This window comes from Anolis carolinensis, chromosome 1 (assembly GCF_035594765.1).
Source record: "Anolis carolinensis isolate JA03-04 chromosome 1, rAnoCar3.1.pri, whole genome shotgun sequence".
Taxonomy (NCBI): domain Eukaryota; kingdom Metazoa; phylum Chordata; class Lepidosauria; order Squamata; family Dactyloidae; genus Anolis; species Anolis carolinensis.
In genome coordinates this window covers 330,463,866-330,487,653 of record NC_085841.1, presented here as the reverse complement: position 1 = coordinate 330,487,653, position 23,788 = coordinate 330,463,866, and the positions used below count along the sequence as shown (strand labels likewise).

The following is a 23,788-nucleotide window of genomic DNA, read 5'->3' as shown; positions in this document are numbered from 1 at the left end:
ATCTTTTTCTTCTTTTTGCCACTTTTCACAGCAGGTGAGGGAGTGTGTGTGGCTTCCCCACATTTGCTCTTTGTATGAGCGCTAGTGGTTTGAAGCGGAGTGTCTGTCTGGCCCTGAGAGGGTCCAGGCGGCTCCGAGCCTGCTCAGCGTGCTGCGCCCTCAGGGCGAAGAGATTTTTCATAAAGCAAAGCCTTCAACCTCAACTCCCGGTTCTTCCTTGCCTGTGGAGTGAAAGCTTTACAGGCAGGACAAGACTGAGTGGAGTGTGTCTCTCCTAAACAGATGAGACATATACTGTGCCTATCTGTATCAGGGAGCTTTGCAGCACAAGAAATGTAGTAGTAGACATTATACAGACCAGGTCCAGGGACCAGATAGTAGAATAGTCGTTTTAACAGTCCAAGTCAGGAATAGAGAAGTCAGGAATAGAGAAGTCAGGAAATCAAAAAAAAAAGTCCAAGTTTGTAAGGTAAGTAAATTGTAAGAGAGGTTCCAAAGTTGCTGCAACTAAAACAGGAACTAAAGCTACAGGGCCTTCTACAGCTGATACAGCCCAGCCACAAGCCTGAAGCTTGCCAGAGGTTTCCACTGATTACTGCACAGATGCATCGGGTATCATATGTGCTAATTTCAGCAGAGACCACGAAGGAGAAACAGTAAGACAAACTCCCAAGAACATATCAACATAAAATATCCACAAACTGAGATGCATACTGGCACACAAATTACAACAGGATGGGTAAGAGATTTTATCTCAGGAATTCTTATGCATTAAGCTTTATCTAAGCTAAAAAAAATCCCAAATGGTCTGATCTTTCATCATAGGGCAGTTTATCCTCTCAATCATTTTTTGTACTTTTTTTCATTCTAATATACTTTTCAGGTGTCTTATCCAACCATAGCTTTGTCTATGGAAATGCTAACATTTCCAACTTTTCCAATTATATTCAGTATTAAATTTATTTTTGTTTTTTTTTTTAAGGTACATTTAGTTGACATTTTCATCAAGCCAATTAGTTGAGATCCCATCAAGGTATATATGAAGTCCAGATTTTGCTCCACTGAGCGTCCTACTTGCTTAAATTGAATCTCATTTACTATTTCAATACCTTTCCTTTTAAAGACAACCTTTAAAACGCTCCTTAAGATGGATATTGGATTCTTCGAAAAGCAGCTGGTCTGGGAGACAGGACACACAGTTGCAAATTCAGGGCACTTATAAAGGAAAGGTCATGGTGCTTCCAGGCAAGAATTTTTACTCACAATTACACTACCTCCACTTCAAGGATATCTTTGCGAAATACACACAACACCTTTCAGTTTACAGCCATGTCATGCTATCATTTAGTTTCTACCATCTTTCCCCCCTTTTCCAGAAAAAAATGAAATAGAAACATAACTCCTTTTAAATGTGAGCTTTCTGGAAGCAGTCTAACATGAGGATGCTGTCGATCACTCCAGAAGGAGGCATCATCCTGAGATGGGAGAATGCTTTCTCTGATATTTAGGAAAACAGGAACAAATTCCTGTTCAGTGAGAAAATACTTTTTTTGTTTGTATATTTTGCATGTCACTCTCCTTTGACTTAACTTACCTCCCAGGATAAATAAGTGAAAAACATTTGGAATACTAAATGGTGATACAAAAATGTTCAATAATGAAGTGAACTGTGTTTTTGCTCACACAGCTAATCTGAAATGACAGAACCTTATTGCTGGATGCTTGGAAACTCAGCTCTTTTAGAACAGCAACTTATTAAATGCAAATAAATGTGAGAAAAAAATTAATGTAACACATGAAAAAGAGAGCTTTTCCCTGGAATAAAATGTCAAATGATTAGAAGAATATTACTCAGTATAATAAATGTAAATTATACGCTAAACAAACAAAACAAATGACTTTATTCAGACTGAGCGTTTCTATGGCTTCCTGCCAAAATTCAAGATATCAGCCAGTACAAATGTCCATAGTCAGTCTTTCAACCTCTTGCATCAGCTGTGGTCATACAGTATGAACTTTGCTCAGGATCTGGTACTGAAGCGTGATTGTTAGCATGAATTGAAATTACTGAGCAGATGGAAAAATATGGGTCTTGAGACATAATACAGACAAGAATTGAGAACTTTGGTCTTAGGCAAGTCATAACCACAGTCAGATGGTTATCAGAAGGAAGATGAATGAAAAAGTAGCCCTGAGGCTTGAGCAGCAAAAGCTCAGAGAAAGTAGAAAGCCTCAAGCCTGGACTCCAATACCCCTTCTACATTCAGTTTCCCTTTCTTTGGGGGAAATGCTGGTGTGCTCAACAGATCTTGCTGTCAATCTGGGTGTTGCAAGGAGTGTAGAATGATGAACACTCATTCCTGCTTCATCTCCTCCTTGCATGGTGAAGCACTGGACTCTTTGTTCACTCATCATTTAGCCTTCATCCATCATTCCAAAAGATAAATTGAAGCTGGAGCTGAAAAAAAGACACAAAGAAACATGGTAAATGGTTTCAGAGAAGTGCCCTCAGGATACAACACTTTCCTCCATATAAACTGTAAAACAAATGTGGATGATCTTGGACAGCTTCAACTGTGGATGGAAGACAGACTATTGGAGAGTTTCCGTTTCCTGTGATCTACCTACACCCTGTTCATCTATACAACAAGGACCAGAGTATGCACAATCACATGGCTGCATTCTTACAGTGAAGAGACATATAGGGAAATGGGCAATAAATGTTCCTTAGGATCCTCACAATGCTCCAAACTGAACACCATAGTGACCAACAGATTGTGTAGGAAGTGAATGTCTGGACACATGCTAGAGGATGAAGACATAACATATTAAAATCATTCATTTTAATACTCTGACAGTGGCTATAACTGCTCTTCAATTTACACTCCATCATGGCATGAAACAGCTACAGTGTTAGGAACAGTCCATACTTCTTGGGGTGCACCTACACTGTAGAATTAATGCAATTTGACACCACTTTAACTGCCAGGATTCAGGGAAATGGGATCCTGGAATCTGTAGTTTGGTGAGGCACCAGCATTCTTTGGCAGAGACAGCTTGTAAAACCACAATCTTGTGAAACCATAATTCCCTTGTAAAACCACAACCAATCTTATCTCTCCATTTCTGCCCCCTATTAATATTTCAATTATATAAGCAATCTGTTGGAAACATTATGATGTATAAAAACATCTTCTGGGTGACTGACTCACTATTTCAGCCTGAAATTGTTTCCCCTGGTGTTGCATGGATTACTTGCTGCTTCTCAAGCCCAATCCACGATACTGGGTTTAATCAACAGAAGCCCTCAAAAGCTGGCCCTTTTGCATCTAATCAGGTCCATTTCCATTGAGGTCTGTCGGTGGCACAATGGGCAAGAGTGCCTTGGCCTCTACTTGGAACCCTTCAGTGGGACAAGAGTTGGACAGGAGCAGAGTTCTCCTTTATAGTCCCTACGAATGTCAAATTCACTGCCAAAAGAGACATACCTTCAGTTTTCCCTGTAAAATTTAAGAAAATATATAAAATATTTCTATTCACCCTTAATAGATTTAGGTATGCCTTACATTTCTCAAAAGCACACATTTTAAGTGTGTTTCCAACAATACTCTATACTGAAAGAATTGGGTTTATATTATTAGTCTTTCTGATTGCAGTCTGAGGTTTGTGTGTGTGTGTTTTTTCTTGTTTCAATAAAAGAATCCTAGAATACTTTAGTACATTGGTCATATAACTATGGAAATAGTAAAAAATGAACCAGCTTTCTTTAGAAGTTATGCTGTATAATTGAAATTATATTTGTGACCTGGAAGTTCTCATATAAAATGCTTATCAAAGAAAGAAAGTTAAAGAAAGAGAAAGCCAAGAGACATAATCTCATCTACCCTGAAGGATGTATTATTCACTATTTATAATGTATAAATAATAATAATAATAATAATAATAATAATAATAATAATAATAATAATAATAATAATAATAATAAGTTTATTTGTATCCCGCCTCCATCTCCCCCGAAGGGGACTCGGGGCGGCTTACAGCAAAATCAAAATACAAACAATGATAAAATATAAAACATCAGGACAAAAACAAAACCAATAAAAAATATACACAATAAGTTAAAAAACACAACGCAGAATTAAAACATCAGGTTAAAAACAACAAAGAGGCAGGCCTTTGAAATCTATGCCCTTAAGTCCTGCCCTTTATACAGTCTTTCCATAAAAGATCTATACAGAGCCTGTGATGCCCAGCTTCCAATTATCATCTGCCCCTTCCAGTCTGGTTAATGGGAATTGCAGTTCAACACCTGGAGAGCCACTGTTCCCATCCCATCACTGTTTGCAAGATTCAACTAAATGACTGTGCGTGTTGTTGGACAACAAACTTTCTTTCAGAGGAACAGCTAAGATCCTGATTACATGACATGAATTGTGAAAAGTATTATTTATTCTACAAGAGTTGAAACCGAAATTTGGTATGAGAGGATAATTACAGTACGTGTATTTCTTAATGTCTTCCCTGTTTCATATGAAGTGGTGGTGATAATGACAGGTTCTTCTTTCAATTAATCTGTGATGTAAATTTGGATTTTCATAGGCCATTCATCCCAATATATGGGCTGTGGAGTGCAGCAAGTAATTATTTTCACAGCTGAGCCAACATATCACATTTGGTTTCAAGCGTAAGTCACATTCTGCACCTGGTTCTAACTGATGGATATGAGATGGAAATCCCTGACCCCCTCCTCTACAATATATTCTCCAGCTCTGTCTGGAGAAAGCCCAATCACAGCTGAGGAGGCAGAAAAACCCAATATTGAAAGACACCTTCCAAGTGCAAAGATTCCTTCTGCTAGCACTGAGTACTGGATAATTAAACTGACACATTAAAGAATTAACCATAAGAATTCTGATTAAGAATGCAACATTAATAAAACAAGAAAACTGAGCCTTGTCAACAAAATGTTATAGCACAATGGGCTCTTTGTCAGCTTGGCCCTCCACAATATTCCCATTTCCCTCACTTTTTCCCATTCAAGGAGTGAGAATCTTCCTTGTGATGACAGAGCTAGCAAAGGGTTGTGAGGCAAACTCTGCAACCAAAACCTTCAACTACGGACAGTGTCCCTCTGCCACAATCAGGGGCTTTTGCTCACTCATCTATGGCAATATATTTTGCTCCATCTGCAGGTTTGTTGCTGTCTGATGCCAAATCATCGGTGATATGGAAGACAGAGAATCTTGGGATTGCAGGTGATACTGTTTGAATGATGAGATGAAGCAAGCAGATTTAACAGTATTTCTATTTTTTTCTGCCCTGAAATTTTCATGATTTAACTTCAATACACAATCCAAGTTCTAGCACTACAAGAAAGGGAAGTTTTTCTCCCTATCAACTTTCTCCATATCATGTATATATTTATATATCTTCATCATACATCTCTATACACCCTTATGTGCCTTTTCTCTAGAGAGTAAGTTCAACTTGTCAAGAGGGATTTCTCTTTAGGTCCTTCTCGAATGACTACTGGGTGGTTCCTTTACAGCATTTACTGATCAAATTAATTATACTATCTACTCACTTTCTCTTATAGGTATTCCTAAGTGGCAATGTAATAGTGAATACCCTTTCCTAATTAAATAAGTAAGAATTTGGTTAAAACATATCACATTTTCTTGCAGATTTTCCTACAACAACATACAACAACAACCCTATCCTAACATCATTTCCTATCAGTATTGTGAATTGGCCCATTCCACCACTAGTAATATTTTAATCTCTAAATCTGAATAGAGCAACAAGTGGTAATAGGATACACTGAACATATGTGAACACTTTATGCATGCTCTCTTAGATAATTTGGGAAATTTAGCCCTATTCTGACATTACTTGTCACACTTAACTAAACACAGGAGCAAGGAAGGGCTGTGCCCTGTCATCCTGCTTCATGGGAGGAGACTGCCCAGAATAACCAAGCAGTTCACAATTCTGCTTTATATTTCAATGAGCAGACTGGTGAATCAGATCAATGCAGACAACCAGTAATATCATCTTACTGCTAGGAACCCTCAGTATAGCATAACCTGGAGCAGTACATAGTATTTCACTCATCTTCTCCCTTCTTTTAGCAACTAATTCTGCTGGGCTGGATATTATTGTAAACATAGATAAGGTAATCAAGGAGGAAAGGCAGTTAGCAGTTCAAAATGCCCTTGAGTTTTCCCTGCTCTCTTTTGGTAGTCTTCAGAATTGTTAGAAATTACAGCCTAGTGTACATGTGCCTGCTTCTGGAATGACGGCTGTGTCATGAGTAACCAGAATTTAAATCCCATGTGATCGTCGAGAGTGAATATATGGAAAGCGATTGCAGAATTCTAAACAACATGACTCCAGATTCCAGGAGCGGCATGTCTGAATACTCCCGCAAGTAAAAGCAGCGCTGCATGCTGTAAACAAAAAGAATACTAGACCTCTCTAATATATGATCTTACATGAAAGGAGGACTTTAAAAAGGCAGGGAGTGTATTTTGAAATGATACAATGCAGAGTATTATCACTTCAATCTGTTCTCTCAGGGAGCTGGTTTGAGGCATCACTCTTTCACCTCAGGGCTCCATGTGTGCTTCCTATACATGAAATATGGCTCTGCAGGCTCAAGCTGTCTTCTTTGTAGCATGCAATCAGCAGATAACAGGAAACATCTTCTTCCTCTCATAAAACAAAGAGGTTGACCCAAGGTATTAGGGGCACACCATTCTCATCAGCTGAGGATTAAGTATCTATCCACTCCTCAATATAAAATAAGCACCGCCTTTTAGATGTAATGCAGAGGTGGCTGTACATTTTGACATTATGTACCTGCTGTTTTCTATGAAGGGCTTTTGAGGAAGACCACTTTCAGAAAGTTGCTCTGAATGTTTCTGGGATTATGATAGGAGCCAAAGAATGTTTAGAACTCTACAGGTGTTAAGAATTGACATGTTAAGAAAATCTAAAAGATGAAACCAAAATGTATCAAGTTTTATCCTCTCCTTCACCACATCTTCATGGAACCCCCGGTGGCGCAATGGGTTGAACTCTTGTGCCGGCAGGACTGCTGACCAAAAGATCAGTGCTTTGAATCTGGGGAATAGGGTGAGCTCTCATCTGTCAGCTCCAGCTTCCCATGCGGAGACGTGAGAGAAGCCTCCCACAGGATGGTAAAACATCCGGGCATCCCCTGGGCAATGTCCTTGCAGATGGCCAATTCTCTCACACCAGAAGCGACTTGCCGTTTCTCAAGTCACTCCTGACACACACACACACAAACCCCACATCTCCATTAACATGAAAATCTCCGCTGCCATTGGGCTGGTGAATGAGATTCTACTGGTGCAACAAAGAGATAAATAATTGGACAGCACACAGGTTGTTTTAAAAAAATAATCAAAAATAACTAAATTGCTTTTGAGTTACAGTAATTCATTGCTTTAAAAAAATGGAGATATAACAGTAGTGTAAGGTGGAGCTAGAACTGTAACTATCTTTTAAAAATAACTTTTCAAGATATTTGGAAACATGTACTATTTAAACAGTTTTCTGTGTCCTTCAACTATCAGTGACTCATAATCTAAGCTTCTGAGGAGTGTAGTGGAGGAGATAAGAATTCTGAGGTGAAGGCTTCTGAAGCCAATGGGCTTAGAAAGTGATTTAGAAACAGGTGGAAACCAAAGACATCAATATTCAGGTCTCTAATCTTTCAAAAAGAAATATAAGAGTAGATGTTGATTTTTCAATATGTTGTCGTGTTTCCTTCCATATCCCTGAAATGCTGATAGATTACATTTCTTGCTAATCCCACTCTCTTTGCTGATTTGCAGGGGTTTCTGTATTCTTCTTGACTACTTGCATGCTTGCTGCTTGCTTTCTTCTTCACTCATATGGCTGCTCCAAAAGGAAAAGGAAGAGGAAGGAAGGGAAGGATGGAAGAAAAGGCAGGTGACATAGGTACTAGAATCTAGATAGAGAAGGAATTGAAATTTGGAAGGATCATAAGACATTCTCTTTGTTTTATTTTAGAAAATTGAAGAGGCAAAATGAAAGTTATTGTAAAGAGACCAAAGGGAAAATGGTGACTGGAGTGGAGCCAATAGTCACACATTCCAATAAAGTGAAGGCAGGAAACAAAATGAATTGAGGAGACTTACTCCTCCTTCCAGTTACCTTTAAAATTATCATGTATTTCCTGCCTTCAGAGGAAAGGGTGGGCCAGTCCACTTTAAGGATGCTCCACCCCTCTAAAAAAAAAAAGAAATCAGAAATGTGCAGGATTTTTACTGGGGATGGTTCTTTCACCTCTTGGCTCAAGAACACTACAGACAATGAACACTATTTTCACAAAATGATTAACTAAGCTTTATACAAATTACAAAAGGTCTTGCATTTATTATGGTATTACTCAGCACGTAAGAACATTAATAGTGTCTTGTAAAATTCATTAAACTGATAATATCACTTAGTTTTTAGTTTGGTCAAATAAACCTGATGTATCTGACCTCCTCGCCTCATAGTGTCTAATTGATAAAGACCTTGGGGGTTTCAGGATTGCCTTTGAAAAGAGACACAGCAGTGGGTCTCAACTATATGCACTCAGAAAATAGATTTAAATCAGAGAAGCTGCCAATGCCAAATCAATGAAGACAATGGAGTACTGTTTATTGCAGGATAAACTGCAAGTGAGGACTATCTCAACCCTTAATCTGAATGCCCTTACTTACCCAATAAAGCTTTCAAAGAGATAAATGCACCCTACTGCCTTGGCACAAGTGTGGAATTCTACCTATTGGTATATTCAGGAGTGTGCTTGAAAATGTGATGATAGCCCTAAGAAAGCTATGTGTTGTGCAAGCTATCTTCTATCACCAGAGGTCGCTGCCAAAAGAAATCAGAATAAGTCATCACCCTTGACCTATTTTTTAAAAACACAATATAGTGGGCTAAACTGACTCCTTTATTTCTTACTTAGAATACACTGGCATATATATGTTAAAAGTAAGGACAGATTTGTTTCAGATCTCAGCTATGCCTAACTCTTACTGAAAGCCCCGTCCTCATCACATTTTGAAGATATATGCTTCTTTCCTTTTCTTAGATTTTCTTTAGCAGAGCTGGTTAAATTACAGAGTTAAAGAAGGAAATTACTGGGGAACATGGAGGTACCTACTGTTACCTTAGGCTGGCCCTTCCTCCACGGGTCTTTTTCTTCTTTGTTCTACAACTGTTTCAATAGCTCTAGCTTGTTCACACAAGGGTCTAGTTCTGGAAAATATAATATGGGGACTAGCTTCCAAAAGACCTGGAAAATGTGAAAATGAATTAGATTATTATCATTATTTTGTTGACACAAAGACATAGTATGACACAGCAAACGAGATATATATGCTGGATTTCATATTACAAAATCACAAGTCGGACACTTCCCAAGTGTTTAGGACTGTGTGATGTATTTTCGGATGATGCGTGCAGTTCCCAGTAAGGTGGCCTTTTGCAGTTGACAGATCGTAATTTTGTCAATGTTTATTGTTTCCAAATGCCGGCTGAGATCTTTTGGCACGGCACCCAGTGTGCCGATTACCACCGGGACCCCCTGTACTGGTTTCTGTCAGAGCCTTTGCAGTTCGATCTTGAGGTCCTGATAACGGCTAAGTTTTTCCTGTTGTTTTTCATCAATTCAACTGTCACCTGGTATGGCGACATCAATAATCCAAACTTTTTTCTTTTCCACAACCGTGAAGTCTGGTGTGTTGTGTTCCAAGACTTTGTCAGTCTGGATTCGGAAGTCCCACAGTATTTTTGTGTGTTCATTTTCCATTACCTTTGCAGGTTTGTGATCCCACCAGTTCTTTACTGCTGGGAGGTGGTACTTGTGGCATAAGTTCCAATGAATAATTTGGGCCACATAGTTGTGCCTCTGTTTGTAGTCTGTCTGTGCGATTTTCTTACGGAAGCTGAGGATATGATCAATAGTGTCATCAGCTTCCTTGCACAGTCTGCATTTTGGGTCACTGGCTGATTTTTTGATTTTGGCCTAAGAAATCTCTAAGAAATCTCACAAAATTTCACATCTGATGTACATGGATGACCTGAAGCTATATTGGGAAAACTGAAACTGAAATTGATTATCATTATCATCATCATCATCACCATCATCATCATCATCATCATCACCATTTATACCCTGCTTCTTCTCTCTACAAAGGAGGCCCAAAGCAGACTACATTAAAAGCATTTCAGAAGAATTAAAATCCAAAAATATACAAACATTAAAAATAGAATTAAACATCAATAGTATTAATTAAAAATGAACTGAAAATTCATAAAACTGATTAAAAACATATTCAAGGCTAAAATCACAGCAGCACCCCCCCCACACACACACACCAACTTTATCTTTAAAAAACTTAACAGTAAAGAAATACTTATCTCACCTGTGGAGTTTGTAAGTGGCTCACAGGATGTAGCACTATCAAGGCTATTCTGGAATCCATTCATTTGCCCTTCCATGGAGATTGCTCTGCTAGATGAAATGCTGAATCAGAAGATAGCGCAGACAGTTAAAAAAAAATTGGGGAGAAAAATAACTTTCTGAAGGGTAAAAAATAGAATTCAGGAGACAGAAACATCAAGTCTTTCTAGACAAATCTAGAAAACAGGCTTACCCCTTACTCAATATGACATCCTTTAAAATATTTAAACATGGCTATCATGTCCCCTTTTAGCTTTCTCTTCTCCAAGCAAAACAGTCCCACTCGCCATATGACACGAACTGGCTGAATGCCTGCTTTGGGCTAATGGTGTGAGAAAGCTCTAGGTATAAAAGCAACTGTCCTTTCAGGTGCCTTAATACTGCATTTCTTCAGTTCTAAGACACACTTTTTCCTATATGAATATCTCTAAAAATGAGGTGCTTCTTAGAATCACAGGTATCTTTTGCATTTCTGTTGGTGGTGGTGCTCCTGAAATTAGGGTGCATCTTACAATCAATGGCATCTTATAATTGAAGAAATATGGGTATGTGAAAACAGAAGGGAACAGAAAAGTTCCAGACGGCCTTGAAACATTAAAATAATCCAACATGACTAAGTAAAATGTAATTGTTTATTTTAAATATACATATGTATAACATTCTTATTTATTCATGGTAGAAAAACACAATTGTAGCCCAGAAGTGATAAAAATGAGGAAAATGCCATTTACAACACAGATTCAGGCTACCAAAAAGAATGAATAAGACAAATTATTTTAAAACGATAACCTGATTAAGAGTGTTAGGTTTAGGAACATATCTTCACTATTTTGCAGATTGAATGGGTATTTGATATAGGTAAGGTAGTCAATGGTTTGTTAAATCAAATTACTATATTTTTTTAAAAACGTACTTATAAGAAAGTTGCACAAAAGTTTCAATAGTAAAGTCTGTGTCCACCTACTCAGGAATAAATTTTAAAGTGCACATCTATTTCCCTTCTTCTTCCAGAAAATTAAAATCTGAAGTAACTCTGGGATAGTTTGGTAAAAGAAAAGCATTTTATTTCTGCTTACTATTGCATTCTGAATATCAAAATTGCCTTGCCTCTCCTTAAAGCTTCTTGCATTCTAATTCTTTTTTCAGCCCAATATGACACACATACACATAAATACTGCACAAATGTCTCAAACGTATTCCTCTATTCAGCCAGGACTAATATCTCCAAATTCCATATACTCTTAGAAGTTCTATTGGCAGTTAAATGTACATTTTCCAAAGGATTTGCTGATCTTCCAGTTGATCGCAGGTCACTGCTCCCTCTTTTATTCCCTGACAGCTGCATTTCCCCTGATTTCTAGATGTTCTTTCTCTCTTTAATTTTCCTCTTTGTACCCCTCCATAGCATCTTGTGCTTTTCCCCCTTTTATTTCTTCCACTCACTTGCATAAATTTAAGTCATGCCTAAATCCCATGTCTATATATCTTCGAATAGTGTCAGGCTTCACCACAAAATGCCTTGAGGAGAGGCAGGTAAGAAATAATAATAATAATAATAATAATAATAATAATAATAATAATAATAATAATAATAATAATATCCAAGCAAACTACATATATACATAGAATTACATTTCTAGGAAATATGTCCGCTAAAATGTCAGTGTCTTTGTTCTGATAGTTTATACTGGAGATGAGATAAAGGGAGACTATGACTAGTATAGAAACATGGCTCCCCACTAAGGGAAAAATCCTCAATCCTTAGGTCTGATCCAGAAGGACTCATATGACTGTATCAGAGGGAGATGCTCCCCAGTTTTCCAGATCAGACCTGGGTTAAGTAGATGCTCCTCAAGACACAGAAAAGCTATAGCAGATTAGAAGCAACCAAGGGTCGGGGGAAAACCCTTCTCCAGCCAGTTTGTTCTGAAAGATATGCTCTCTGTATACCCTGCAAGTGGAGGTATGCTATGTATTTTTGCTTACTTGTGAAATTCAAGTTATATATAATTTATTCCTTTTTTGTTAAAAGTACATTTGTATCTGGAACAAAGGACATTTTTTAAAGGAAGAAAGCTGGAGAAAAATACCATAAAATAAGATGTGGGGTATTTTTCCTGTCTTAAAGGTTAGGAAACAGAGACCATTAAGGTGCATAAATACTCCCTACTTTTCCTCTCATGCGATGTAATGGAAATCTTGTCAGTGGAATGCCAAAGTTGGCTGGAAATACCAACAAGGAACAAATGGTCTGTACTAATGTCTAGAGAAAATGGAAACCATGGACTTGAAGCACTCAAGGAACAGTTGTCATCAACATCACTTTTGAGTTTGAAGAAATCTCTTCTGTAAACAAGACTTTGATTCCCTAGTCCCAAACTTGTTGAAAAGATGTATTTAATGGTATAGTAGCATAAAAAGATTGGTGAGCTATGGATATAGTAAATGCCCAGGTGTTCTGGTGAACTTCTTATTTCCTTTATTGACAAAAGTTACTGACAAAAGTTACTGTGCAATTTCAGAAATGGTAGTATTAAAGTTAGAGCCTAAAGTCATTGACAAAGGTTACTGTGCAATTTCACAAATGGTAGTATTAAAGTTAGAGCCTAAAACTAGAGTCTGAAGAGCAACTCAGAAAGTATTTCCGGAATGGCTCCTTGTAGTCTTTGATAATTGGACTATGCTCTAAAATTGCAAAGGAATCTTTAGCTTTCCCTCCCGTTTCTGTGCATTTTTGATGCTGAGCCTTTTTCCGGTTTTCCCACACTCCTGCCTGTCACAGAGCAGAAACCACAAGAACGCAGTTAAGTAAAGTCTGTCCAAGAAGCTGCAGTTCCATTTCATAAGGATAAACATTTTCCTTGCCAATATGTTGAGCACAGTGCACTAGAATCTTCAAATACACATCTTGCTGTTTAAAGAAGAATTCAATTAAAAACTTGTCACCTGAACCAACATGCAGTCTCTTATTACCATTAGGAAGAATTAGACAAAAATTGTCCATGCATGCCCACAATGAGAAGTGTACCTATCTGTGCTTGCTGAACAGACCAGTTCAAATCCTTTTCTGACTGGAAGACTAGATCTACACTCTCACATAATTCAGTTTGAACTGCATTATATGGCAGTGTAGATCCTGCCCAAGATGAGACTAGAAATATATCTATTAGCCATTAACTTCATCTCAAGGATTCATGCTGGGTAACAGAAAAAAACAAACAAAACAGGATGGGTTGCTTTTAAAAATCTGATTTCCTATATATGAATGTCTGCCCAAAGATCAAGAAAAATGGTTTTTATTATTTTAGAAAATTGTGGAGACTGGAGATGCTAACTATCTCTGTTTAAGAAGAAAAATGAAGGATATCCTTGAAAAATATGTAATTATCAAGCAGGCAAAAATTGATCTAAAAGAAACAACTGCAAGATTTATCTTCAACAAAAGGGATCAAACACACTTCAAAGGTGGATGATTCATTCTCATTAAGATAAAGACAGAACTAATATACCTATCAAAGCAAGTAAGAAATAGGGGTTGACATTTACAACTTTCACATAGGCTCGGGATTTCTAAGATCTTAGAGAAGGCTTCCTCACATCTGGAGCCCCCGGTGGCACAGTGGGTTAAAGCTTTGTGACTTCAAGTTTGGGTTGCTGACCTGAAGGTTACCGGTTCAAATCCAACCTTGGATGAACTCCCTCTATCAGCTCCAGCTCCATGTGGGGACATGAGAGAAGCCTCCCACAAGGATGGTAAAAAATATCAAGACATCCGGGCATCCCCTGGGCAACATCCTTGCAGACGGCCAATTCTCTCACACCAGAAGCGACTTGCAGTTTCTTAAGTCGTGCCTGACACACACACACACACACACACACACACACACACACACACACAAATCATACACCTGCAACATATATAGTTTTCATTGGACTTTAGTGTCTCTTCATTTACCCTCTCCTACTTTTGCCAAGGAATTGTAATTCTGGATTTGTCTACAGATATGCTGCCAGAAGTTCTTTAGAATTAACTCTTCTAAATACACTTGGGGGTAAAAAGAAGTAAAAGCCCATGAATAGCAAAATGCAGAACACCAAGATGATGCAGAACAAAGATTTATAGTACAACTGTTTATCTCCAAAGACTGGGTATAATTTACGAGCAGTGTTGAATGGCTTCTGTATGATGAGAGACTGAGAAGATTGGGATTGTTTAGTCTGGGGAAGAAAAGGGTAAGAGGAAGCACTGATCAAAAGCCACAAAATAACAAATGGTTGAAGGAAAAGCCAGGCTACAACTTAATAGTTCCATAAAAACAAAAAATGATAAATTTACAAGCAGTAACAATTCTATGGGGCCCCTGGTGGCACAGTAGGTTAAAGTGCTGAGCTGCTGAACTTGCGGACCAAAAGGTCCCAGGTTCAAATCCCGGGAACGGAATGAGCGCCCGCTGTTAGCCCCAGCTCCTGCCAACCTAGCAGTTCGAAAACATGCAAATGTGAGTAGATCAATAGGTACCGCTCAGTCGGGAAGGTAACGGCGCTCCATGCAGTCATGCTGGCCACATGACCTTGGAGGTGTCTATGGATGACGCCGGCTCTTCGGCTTAGAAATGGAGATGAGCACCAACCCCCAGAGTTGGTCACGACTGGACTTAACGTCAGGGGAAACCTTTACCTTTATCTAACAATTCTATGCCTCTCACCGAAGCCTTAGAAAGATACAATGCAAGATTGTTTTCTCACATTCAAAAGACTTAAAGACAAAGAACTTATAAAATAAAATTGTTTGGCTTCTGGAAACAAATCATATCATCACTATGTAGAGTGAAGAATAGACTTCCAGAAGAATATGAGATAGTTAGACTTGAATTTCTCTGTGCACAACTTAGCACCATGAATGGTCTGGAAAGAAAGACTTGCCACATTATTTTTTCTAACACAAAGATTATTCAGTACAAGCAGGCACCTCACTGTGCAGACTATTAATATGTATTGTTATTATTTTCATTTTTATTGGTAAATTTATTTTCACTTTGTTGTGCTTTTGCTTTTTTAATTATGGTTATTATCTGCCATTAATGTTATGTTTTAGTATAAAAGCTAGATAAAAAGAAATAAACAAATAAATATGATGCCATTACATTGTGTTGTGTCTGTCCATGCCCCCCCCCCCCCCCCGCATATTAGAAAACTGAGGTTGGGTTTTGGAACCTTAATTAATTTCTCTTAAAAAGTAACACAATCCAATAGAGATGGACCAATGTACTCATGGACAAATCAGAAATATCTGCAATTCATGTTCCCTCTATATTTTTCAGAAGTGAATTTTGTTAGAAGAATACGAACTTACTTGGAAATCCTCTGAGACGCCACTTTCCTGATAACTGTCTGTCTGTGGCTTGCTGGGGGCTTAGGGATCAAGTGTGAAGATGCACTCTGGGACGACATTACTTTGTGCAGGGTGGAAGCCTTCTGGCTGCTAGAAATGGCACTTGATGTTCTACGGGCACCGGAACCTGATGATAGAGTGATAGAGCTGATGCTGGACGTTGGGAAGTTGGCAAACAAAGCCTGGTTGGAAAGAAAAGGAAATAGAAGATTTAATATATTTGTTCTTTAGGACAGCTTGGAACAGTCCACAGAATCAGATATTTCGGTATCTCTTTTCTAACACTGAAATTTACCATGAAATTATTTATTTTACGCACTGTCTATTCCAGAGCTTAATGTACAATTAAAAACACTGGCATATATGTGTCTCCTCCCCAATACTAAACTTCTGATACCTTGCTTGGCCGAATCTCTTTCTTAATTGCATGCAGAGAAGAAGCTTTGTCACCCAGTGGGAAGAGACAACAAAGCAACTTTTAAAGCAGCACGACTGTTGGAAGATGAAAAAAGGTCAGGGCTGTTTTTCTTGGGGGCAGAAGATATCCAAAAGGCTTTTGTTTCTTAGCTGTGATGTAATCCTGGCTGCTCTAGGATGCAGCCAACACACAGAGGCAGGGAGCTGATACTGACCCCAGCCTCTGGGTTCAGCTTCAAAGAAAATTATCCCATTGTGAACCCCCTTAGTTTATGTTTAGAAGCCAGAAGAAGCGACTCTACAAACAAGACAGCAGCAAGTGAGGTCATAAGGTTTGGCCACACAGAAAAGGAAAGTAGAGGTGGGAAAATAACACAAAAAAGTTTGTTTTAAAAAATTAAAAGCCTTTATCTGCTACGGATGAGGTTACAACGAGGGAAGAAAAACATGAGAAATTTAGACGCAAAGCAGCAGATCTACCTCTGTGAAAATTCCCTAATTACATTTCAGCAGCTAGAAACCTGTACTGAATTCTAAAAATGAGGGTCCTGGGTATGGGGTGTGCTGTGTAAATACTATTACAATAATTAAAAAAAACAGGCAAATCAGGCTGAAATAATGCATTTGCAATGCAACATTGTGTCCACTGGCATGGATTCTCTCTGTCATAAGGTTGAAAGATGAAAGCAACACAACATTCTAGGTTCACCCTGAAAAAGGTGGCTTATAAGTAACAACACATTTCCTTTCCCGTTCAAAACTGTGATGAACCATGGGCCTTGTAGTCCTGCTCAGGACATTGTAATCCCTGATGAAGATGAAAACTTGGGTTTTTTACCTCCCCAGTCTGAACTGGATTCCTCTCAGCCAGATCCTTCCCAGGCAGATCTGGAAACCTTGCACCTGCAAGAAAGTTGTGCCCCAGAAGTATGTCAAACAACCCCAGAGCCTACTTCTCCCGTGTTCTTGCGCCGGGAGTTTTGTAAACAACAGAGAAGTTTGGATTCAGCTTCGCGCAGGAGTGCGAGGATAGCAGCTAAGAATGTTGCCAATTAACATTGGTTCTCGTGAGAATCTTTAAGGAGTTTAACATCTGGTCTCAGAGTTTAGCTTTCGTTTCTGATTCCCAGAGAACCGCTTTGGTGAGAAAGTTGGACTCTATATAGGTGTTTTGCCCGCGTAGCAACTTCGCGGAGTCAATTCGTCAGCCTACGGAGCGAGTTGTGTCTGGACAGCGCGCTCCGATTCAAGCCTCGCTTCAGCTCAAGCCTTGCCTTGCTATCCAGCCTTCGCCTTGCTTCCCAGCCTTTGTTTACCTACGGACTTTGCCTTGCTTCCCAGGACTAATCCTTGCCTTGTTTCACGGATTTTACCAAGTTATTCCACGGACCTTGTTCTTGTTCTTAGTTACCTTGTTCCACGTTCAAGCCTTGTTTCAAGTATCAAGTTATTTCCTAGCCACGCTCAAGTTTTATGGACTAAGGACCTTGTCATCTCCCCTCACTTTGCTTGGCAAAGTGAGTGTTTCGGTTATTGGATTACAACTTTGGACCTTAATATTTCTTATTGGACATTGCTTTTTTGGACTAATTCTGACCTTTCCTGAAGGGTTTAATTCTGGACTATTTTCTATACTTATTTTTATTAACTTTATATATTCCTTCAATAAAGATATTAGTTAGATTCTGGCCTCTGTGTATGGTTATTGGTGCCTCTGCCGCCTGGGTCGTGACAGTTTGACTCCGCCACCCATAAGCACCAACTAACCGAGGCCAGGATGTCTACCGGAGCCGCGCCGGCTGGACAGCCGCTCAGCTACACCATCAGCAAGGACGAAGTGGACCGCATCCGTGACAGACTCAACGCGCAGGATGGAGAAATAAAAGGGTTGAGGGAGCGCGGAGTTCGCCTCCCGGCCATGGCGTTGCCTACCAAGTTTTCTGGAGAAGCTGCTAAGGTTCATGTTTTCCGCCGCCAATGTCAAGCTTATCTAGAGGCCCGTGATGCCGAGTTTCCCCAAGAAGACATCAAGGTGGCGTGGGTCTACAGTCTTCTAGACGGACCAGCGGCTAGCTGGGCGACGGCCCTGTTTGATCAAGCCTCCCCCCACCTAAGTTCAGCACAACGCTTCTTGGATCACCTTAAGGAGACCTGGGGAATCGAGGACAATTTGGAGGCAGCCGGTCACAAACTCCGGCGCCTCCTTCAAGGAGACAGACCCATGTCTCAGTACATAGCCGAGTTCCGCGTGCTGGCCCACAACACCGGCTGGAACGATGTAGCCCTCAGAGGACAATTTCGGGAGGGTCTCAACATTGAAATGCTGGAAGAAATCTCCAAGGTGGATCCTCCCCAGACCCTCGAGGCACTCATTGATCAATGTTTACGGGCTGAAGTCATGATTGCCAACAGGAAACAATGGGTTCGAGGCCAGGGCGGTAGAGCCGGGGCAAAACCCCCCGCTCCCGCCAGTGTTCAGCCACGTCCGGTGTGGAGACCCCCGCCGCCAACCCCATACCCCAGAGGAGGCGAGGAGGTGCCGATGCAGTTGGGCAATGTGCGTCCCAGACTAGATGCCGCCGAGAAGGCCCGTCGTCAACGCTTGAACCTCTGCTGGTACTGCGGGAACGGGGGCCACTTCGCCAGAGAGTGCCCAGCCAAAGGGAAGCCTGCCGCCCGTCTTGCGGCAGCGTCCTCCACGGAGTCGAAGGCGTCTGAGCCGACTGGCACACAGCCGGCGGGGGAAGCCAACGACCGGGTGTAGAGAGGCTCGCCAACCCGGTCAAAAAATCCATCCAAGAGCCGCCAACCGGGGTCCTGTTCCTTCTCGTGGTCACATTATGGTCAGCAAAAAGGGGACCCGTCATGATCCACGCCATGATAGACTCTGGAGCTACCAACAATTTCATCGATAGAGAGTATGCCGACTCTCTGGGATTACAATATCATGATTTCAAGAATGCCCGTGTGGTGCAAGCCATAGACGGCCGTCCCCTCAAGACGGGCCCCGTAAGCCAGTGGTCGGAGCCCACCAGGATGTGGATAAGGGAACATATGGAAGAGATTTCCTTCTTTGTTACCGAGGTTCCCCATTTCCCTGTGATTTTGGGAATTCCATGGCTGACACTCCACGACCCTAACATCTCCTGGTCCAACAGAGAACTGCAGTTTGCTTCACCGTACTGCCAAAACCATTGCCTCGTAGCCAAGGTATGCCATGCCACAGACTCCGAACCCATCATCACCTTGCCAAAGAAGTACTCCGAGTATTGGGATGTATTCAATGAGAAAGAAGCCGAAAAATTACCCCCACATAGACCTTATGACTGCGCCATTGACTTGGTGGAGGGGGCCCCGATCCCGCGAGGGCATCTCTACTCCCTGACTGAACCAGAGCAAGAAGCTCTCAGGGAATTCTTAGAGACAAACCTTCGCAAGGGGTTCATCAGACCCTCTCAATCCCCAGCCGCCTCCCCAGTGATGTTTGTGAAGAAGAAGTCAGGGGAATTACGCTTGGTGGTGGACTATAGAGCATTGAACAATATCACCAAGCGGAACAGCTATCCCCTGCCCTTAATCTCGGATCTACTGGACCGACTTCGAGGAGCCAAGGTCTACACCAAGCTGGATCTTCGGGGGGCTTATAATCTAGTTCGCATCAGAGAAGGGGACGAGTGGAAGACCGCCTTCCAGACTAAATTCGGATTATTCGAGTCCCGAGTTATGAATTTCGGTTTATGCGGAGCTCCCGCAACGTTCCAGCATTTTGTCAACGATATTTTTCAGGACTATCTAGACAGATTCTTGATAATCTACCTGGACGATTTTTTGGTGTTTTCCAGATCACAATCAGAACATGAGAACCACGTCAAAATGGTGTTGCAACGACTGCGGGATCATGGACTTTATGCCAAGCTAGAAAAATGCGCTTTTGATCTACAAGAGGTAGATTTCCTTGGCTACCGCATCTCGCCTCTAGGGCTTTCCATGGATCCAGCCAAAGTTTCAGCAGTATTGGAATGGCGGGCGCCAACTAACAAGAAAGAGGTGCAGCGTTTCTTGGGGTTCGCGAACTACTACCGCAAGTTCATTCCAGATTTTGCCCGCTGGTCCGACCCCATCACTAGCTGCATCCGTGGGAAGCAGCCTTTCCGCTGGACTGATCAAGCAGAGAAAGGGTTCCAGCAACTGAAGAAACTATTCACCTCCCAGCCAATTCTACAGCACCCAAATCCTGGAACCCCTTTTGTGGTGCAAGCGGACGCCTCTGATGTGGCAATTGGGGCTGTACTCTTACAACCGGTGGGAGATCACCTCCACCCCTGTGCCTTTTATTCTCGTCAACTAACCACACCAGAGAGGAATTACACCATTTGGGAAAAAGAACTACTGGCCATAAAGGCAGCCTTTGAAACTTGGAGACATTGGCTAGAAGGGGCCAAATTCCCCATTGAAGTCCACACTGATCATCGTAATCTAGAACATCTAAGAACTGCCCGCAAACTAAATCAGAGGCAGCAACGTTGGGCTTTATTCTTTGAACGTTTCAACTTCCAGATCCATTATGTGACCCCAGCTCAAACCAAGCAAGCAGACGCCCTGTCACGTAAACCGGAATACGCTGCAGGACGCAAGGAGACCTTTGAATCCCAACTGCTACAACCTGAGAACTTTGCCACGCTCACAGTGGGGAACACCAAATCCAGTCCCATTGGTTCAACTTCCCCTACTCCAGGACCCATCTGTGCTCAAGAAATCAGGGCTAGTCAGCAAGCAGATGCCTGGGCGCAGGACCAACTTCGCCAAGGTCTGCATTTTCCCTTTTCGCTTAAAGATGGGCTGCTCTGCTATAGAAATCATGTTTATATCCCACCCGGACCGGGCAGGGAAAAAGCGCTTCGTCTGTGTCATGACTGCAAACCAGCAGGACACTTCGGACTATTTAAAACCATGCATTTGATCCTAAGAGATTTTTGGTGGCCCAAGATCCGCAAGGATGTGGAAAAATATGTCAACACCTGCCCAGTATGCCAGCGCTCCAAGATACGAAGGGAGAAGCCCTCAGGGCTTTTGCACCCCCTTCCTACCCCATCTCGCCCATGGGAAATAATTTCCGCGGATTTCATCACTGACCTACCACCTTCCTGTGGATTCACCACGATCTTAGTGGTGGTGGACCTATTCACCAAGTTAGCCCATTTCATTCCCTGCGAAGGCCTCCCCACGGCCAAAGAAACTGCGGATCTATTCCTTCAGCATGTTTTCAGACTACATGGATTGCCCAAGAGTTTAGTCACAGACCGTGGATCTCAATTCACCTCTCGTTTTTGGAAGGCACTACAAAATCTACTGGGCATAGACTCTCGCTTATCTTCAGCTCATCATCCCCAAACAGATGGGCAAACGGAGCGCACCAATGCCACTTTGGAGCAGTATCTTCGCTGTTATGTAAACTACCAACAGGACAATTGGGCTTCTCTGTTACCACTGTCTGAGTTTGCCTACAATAATGGAGTTCAAGCTTCTACAAAAGAAACGCCGTTCTTTGCAAACTACGGTTTCCATCCACGTTTCTTTCCCCCTGTCATTGAAACTTCAGAAGTTCCCGCAGCAGAGGATTGGCTGCAGGAACTCACAGCGGTGCAACAACTTTTGCTCCAGCAACTGGACCAAGCCAAGGAGGACTATAAACGCCACGCTGACAAACACCGCCAGCCGGGCCCCGAAATCAAGGTAGGAGATCGGGTTTTTCTGTCCACTCGCTTTCTGCCCTCCCACCGCCCATGCCGGAAGTTAGATGCCCGTTTCATTGGCCCCTATCCAGTGGTGGCGCAATTAAACCCCGTGACTTTCAAACTCCAACTTCCGCGTTCAATGCGCATTCACCCAGTGTTTCACCGTTCCCTGCTCCTTCCGGCGGATGGTGTGCGTCCTGATACAGACCAACCGGCCCCCCCTCCTGTTTTGATGAATGGGGAGGAGGAGTTCGAGGTTGAGGACATTTTGGATTCTCGCTTTCATCGCCGCCGCCTACAATATCTCATTGACTGGGTGGGTTTTGGGCCTGAGGAACGCTCTTGGGAAGACGCCTCCACAGTCCACGCTCCTGATCTAACCCGTCGCTTCCATCTGACCTATCCCACCAAACCGCGACCTCGCGCCTCGGGGAGAGGACCCCAGTTTGGGAGGGGCCCTGAGGAGGGGGATAGTGTGATGAACCATGGGCCTTGTAGTCCTGCTCAGGACATTGTAATCCCTGATGAAGATGAAAACTTGGGTTTTTTACCTCCCCAGTCTGAACTGGATTCCTCTCAGCCAGATCCTTCCCAGGCAGATCTGGAAACCTTGCACCTGCAAGAAAGTTGTGCCCCAGAAGTATGTCAAACAACCCCAGAGCCTACTTCTCCCGTGTTCTTGCGCCGGGAGTTTTGTAAACAACAGAGAAGTTTGGATTCAGCTTCGCGCAGGAGTGCGAGGATAGCAGCTAAGAATGTTGCCAATTAACATTGGTTCTCGTGAGAATCTTTAAGGAGTTTAACATCTGGTCTCAGAGTTTAGCTTTCGTTTCTGATTCCCAGAGAACCGCTTTGGTGAGAAAGTTGGACTCTATATAGGTGTTTTGCCCGCGTAGCAACTTCGCGGAGTCAATTCGTCAGCCTACGGAGCGAGTTGTGTCTGGACAGCGCGCTCCGATTCAAGCCTCGCTTCAGCTCAAGCCTTGCCTTGCTATCCAGCCTTCGCCTTGCTTCCCAGCCTTTGTTTACCTACGGACTTTGCCTTGCTTCCCAGGACTAATCCTTGCCTTGTTTCACGGATTTTACCAAGTTATTCCACGGACCTTGTTCTTGTTCTTAGTTACCTTGTTCCACGTTCAAGCCTTGTTTCAAGTATCAAGTTATTTCCTAGCCACGCTCAAGTTTTATGGACTAAGGACCTTGTCATCTCCCCTCACTTTGCTTGGCAAAGTGAGTGTTTCGGTTATTGGATTACAACTTTGGACCTTAATATTTCTTATTGGACATTGCTTTTTTGGACTAATTCTGACCTTTCCTGAAGGGTTTAATTCTGGACTATTTTCTATACTTATTTTTATTAACTTTATATATTCCTTCAATAAAGATATTAGTTAGATTCTGGCCTCTGTGTATGGTTATTGGTGCCTCTGCCGCCTGGGTCGTGACAAAAACAAATTTATTTTCTGAAGATTGCTTATTCACAAGTAGCAAAGACATTAATCCTGATGGAAGTTTAAGTACATTGCTCATGCTTGGGCATGTGAGAGAGACAGAGAGATAAGAAAGAACAAAGAAGAGCTAAGTTTAATGAGGGAGGAGGAAAGGAGGACATGGGTATTAGTGGCTGTGTCTGGCCAATGGCTAGTTTAGATTGGCAGTATGGTGCCTATTCAGTAAGCGATCCCTCTCCCATGCATCCCTGGGCTAGAATGAGCCCCTTCCCTCTTCCATATGACT

The 23,788-nt window shown here is 41.6% G+C and overlaps 1 protein-coding gene across 7 annotated transcripts in view; it reads right to left on the bottom strand.

The window, feature by feature from the left end:
• Positions 1-1,884: 1,884 nt before the first annotated feature.
• ttll5 (tubulin tyrosine ligase like 5) overlaps positions 1,885-23,788 on the bottom strand; it is a 177,124-nt gene continuing 155,220 nt past the window's right edge. For 5 of the 7 annotated variants that reach the window (XM_062968328.1, XM_008121901.3, XM_062968331.1 and 2 more), the window contains 4 exons: positions 15,861-16,081; positions 10,470-10,570; positions 9,202-9,337; positions 1,885-2,458 (listed from right to left, as the gene is read on the bottom strand). In XM_062968328.1, the coding sequence (XP_062824398.1) occupies positions 9,213-9,337; positions 10,470-10,570; positions 15,861-16,081 (447 nt within the window). In that variant the 3' untranslated portion in view covers positions 1,885-2,458; positions 9,202-9,212. Of the gene's footprint in view, positions 2,459-9,201; positions 9,338-10,469; positions 10,571-15,860; positions 16,082-23,788 lie in introns of those variants that run through there. The other 2 variants (XM_062968329.1, XR_010002127.1) reach the window with 2 other exon arrangements.